Source organism: Chiloscyllium plagiosum, unplaced genomic scaffold (assembly GCF_037043375.1).
Source record: "Chiloscyllium plagiosum isolate Xiang-an unplaced genomic scaffold, Cpla_swu_hap1 HiC_scaffold_29, whole genome shotgun sequence".
NCBI lineage: Eukaryota > Metazoa > Chordata > Chondrichthyes > Orectolobiformes > Hemiscylliidae > Chiloscyllium > Chiloscyllium plagiosum.
The window spans coordinates 87,069,640-87,072,894 of NW_028270167.1; the positions used below are offsets into that span (position 1 = coordinate 87,069,640).

Sequence of the window (3,255 nt, forward strand, 5' to 3'; positions counted from 1 at the left end):
CCTGACTTTACCCCTTTTCGTTTCCTCCGAGCAGGTAAGCACCGGGTGTTTGATTCTGGGAGAGGACATTTTGCCTTCCAATCTTCACCTGCAAATCGTACCCATGGGAGATAATCAGAACTTCTGCTTAATTACTGGGCAAGCACCACCTAGGACGATCGACAGACATTTTCTGTTTGCCCACATGTGCGTCCCTGCATATCTTTCACGCTCTTGCCAATGTAGAAAGAATTGATCAAGTTTTTTTTTCATACTTTTCAGATTTTTTCTGTGTTTTCCCTACAGTACGGTTAAAGGGTGCTGACAAATCTCAAAATGTGGACACTCTGCCTGTTCCTGTTGGTGCTGCTCACAATCCCCATGTCAGATGCGGCTGTACTGGATAACCGTGCCTTGATTGGCATTGTCAATCGGTAAATGTTAGTGAAACAGATCTTACCTGACCATCTCTGTAAGCTGGGGGCTGTACTCAATCTGAGGTCAAGTCAGAGCCTGGTTGCCTGGAGAAGGCTGGTAAGAAATGGTGAGGACACGGCAGGTATAGGCAGTGCTCTGGAGCTGTGGAAAATAAGTCTGAACCCATTAACTAGGACTCTCAGTACTCCCAGAGGAAGGAACTTCCAGGGAAACTATTACGAGATTTCCCGGGGTCATATCTCTAACAGTGAAATCGATAGCACCCGCTGACCCCGAAATAAAGGACAGAGTGAAATACATCGGAGTGAGCTTTGAAGCGAAAGTCCAACCCCCCCGCACAGGCAACATTTTAATGTTTACTGAATCATCTCATTCACCTCTCAGTTTCCCTTTGTCGCCCTCTGCCTCCTTTGCTATTATTCCCATTTCCTGTCAGTCTGCAAGTCTTTTATTCTGTTTGTGTCTGTATGCCCCAAACATTTTTCCGGTTAACAATTCTCCCAGGATTCTCCCTACCTCCAGCTCCCACTGATTGCACCTATAGCTCTCATTCTCTCTCTCTCTCTCTCTTTCTCTCTCCCCGTCTCTATTTATTTCTAACCACCCCGTGTATCATGCGGCATCAAGTAGTGCATCAGTCAAAGTAACTTAAAATGAATTTAGAGTGAATTATCAAGAAGGCTTGTGGCATTCTCTGATTCATTGCAGGAGGATTTGTACAAAAATAAGTAACATTGTTCTGCTCGCTGTCAATTACCCTGATTCTCTCTTTAATCCCAGAATTTACTACAACAGTGGGACAGGGATATAAAGTAAATCAACATTGAACTTCCCATGCAAGAACTTGAAATGTGAATTGCAGGGTTTCACGTTTTCTTTAATATGATGAGCATTGTTCCAAGTAACTCATCTCAAACTGGTCGCACTGACACTGCAAACAGAATGTTTTACCCAAAGACTGTTCCTTGATTGATATCCTGACTTTACCTCTTTCAGTTTCTGCACAGAAGCTGGGCACCAGGTGACCTATTATAGGAGAAAACACTTTGCCTTCCAGTTGGCTTTAACTGCTTCCCAAAACAGAAAGACCAACAGACATGTAGACTTGAACCCCGGCAGACCAATACATCCTGTCATTACCTACGATGTGAACGTATTCTTGAACTACCCAGGTGGAAATTACCTCGCTGTCTTCCCGAACAGCGGCAGTCGTTGCCCAGAAAGTAAATTGCTGAACCCCACACAGATCAACGGGAACCGCACAGCGGCTCAGCTTTTACAAACTCTGCTGAATAACAGAACCCAGCACAATAACCAGCGAGTGGGCTGTATCATTCTCTACACCACCTACAGCCCATGTCTCGATCACTGTTTCAGTAACAGGGGGAATTGTGAAATCATCCCTGCCTTGCAAAGTTCCCCATTTCGGGACATATGGACTGAACCAGTCATTCACAAGTATTTTGTCTTCAGTAAAATATTTGCACATGATGCAGATCAGAGCCGACACCAGGAAATCCGGGAAAAGCTGGCTGCAGTGGAGAATACCGCGTTTCATGTCAGAAGGTGTGATGGAAAAGGCCTATTCATATGTAGAGAATGCTCCGCACCAGAATACTGCATTGAACAGGCTCCAAGAATTGATTTAACATAATAAGGGATCTGGGAATTTCTGTAAAGGGGTGCTGTGCCTGTTCAAATGCATCTATCACATTTCAAATCAGTATAATAATCTGAATTTACTAACTTACACTGATATCCTTTCTGCTTGTCATTAAATGAATCAGACCAGATGTGATCAGAGATAAAAAGTCAAATATCCACTCAATAAATTCAAGAAACCCTCACAGTCAAAATCAATTGCATTCACAATGTCTTTTTCCTGTCCATCAACACATCTGCAAACTCTGGCCCCAGGTTTTCAGTGTCAGTCTTATTCTAAGCAGTCTTATTCCTGATGAAGGGCTCCTGCCCGAAACGTCCATTTTCCTTCACCTTGAATGCTGCCTGACCTGCTGTGCTTTTTCAGCACCACTCTAATCTTGATTCGAATCTCCAGCATCTGCAGTCCTCATTTTCGCCTTATTGAAACCCTGCTGATCACTGCAGACAGAGATGCTTGACAACAATACTTGAAAGGGATCAGAATCTATTTCCCAGGGTGTTGCCAGGGTTACGGGGTTTGATCGATAGGGAGAGGCTGAATAGACTGTACTCCATGTGATCTAACCTTGCGAGCCAGCCTACCATGAGGAACCCTGTCGAACCCCTAACGGAAATTCATCTGGTCCCCATCCATCCATCCATTAAAATACATTTGAATGGGTACATGGATATGAAGGGTTTTAACGAATATTGGCCAAATGCTGGAAATGGGCCTAGATTTATTTAGGATACCTGCAAGGCTGTTTCAATGCTGTATGTCTCTATAACTCTCGAACTGTGACTCTAATACGAAGGTTATGCAGTAACATTCAAACCCAGAAGTGGAGTTGGATGTGAAATACTTGCACTGAAGCTGGTGTCCTTCTTCAAGTCCCCCTTTATTTACACATTAGGAGCCCTTCCCTTTATCACTGTCTCATTCAGAGACCACATCTCTGACACTGACCCTTCTTATCTGTCAGCCAGATAAACAGCCCCAATCAGCGAACTCATATTCTATGAGATCCAGCTGGCTGTCCTGGTGTCAACGGCTGCAGTATGTCCCCTGGAAATAAAGCACACACTAAAGAGAAACAGTTACATAACCGCGGTAAAGGAAGGGATAAGGCCATGCTGGGGAGGGAAAGGGAGCTACACATTTGGGGTGACTCAGAGAGTGGAAAAAAATCGAAT

General features: G+C 44.2%; 1 protein-coding gene across 1 annotated transcript; it reads left to right on the top strand.

Annotated features, from left to right (window-relative positions):
- The first annotated feature begins 283 nt into the window (after positions 1 to 283).
- Positions 284 to 2,071, top strand: LOC148142422 (uncharacterized). The gene is made up of 2 exons (XM_087976619.1): positions 284 to 413; positions 1,414 to 2,071. The coding sequence occupies exons 1-2, from the start codon at positions 316 to 318 to the stop codon at positions 2,069 to 2,071; spliced, it is 756 nt and encodes a 251-aa protein (XP_087832745.1). The 5' UTR covers positions 284 to 315.
- The last annotated feature ends 1,184 nt before the right edge of the window (positions 2,072 to 3,255 follow it).

Coding starts and splice junctions, on each gene's coding strand:
- LOC148142422 (XM_087976619.1), top strand. CDS start 316: ATGTGGACACTCTGCCTGTTCCTGTTGGTGCTGCTCACAATCCCCATG. Junction 414..1,413: donor TTGATTGGCATTGTCAATCG/GTAAATGTTAGT, acceptor TACCTCTTTCAG/TTTCTGCACAGAAGCTGGGC.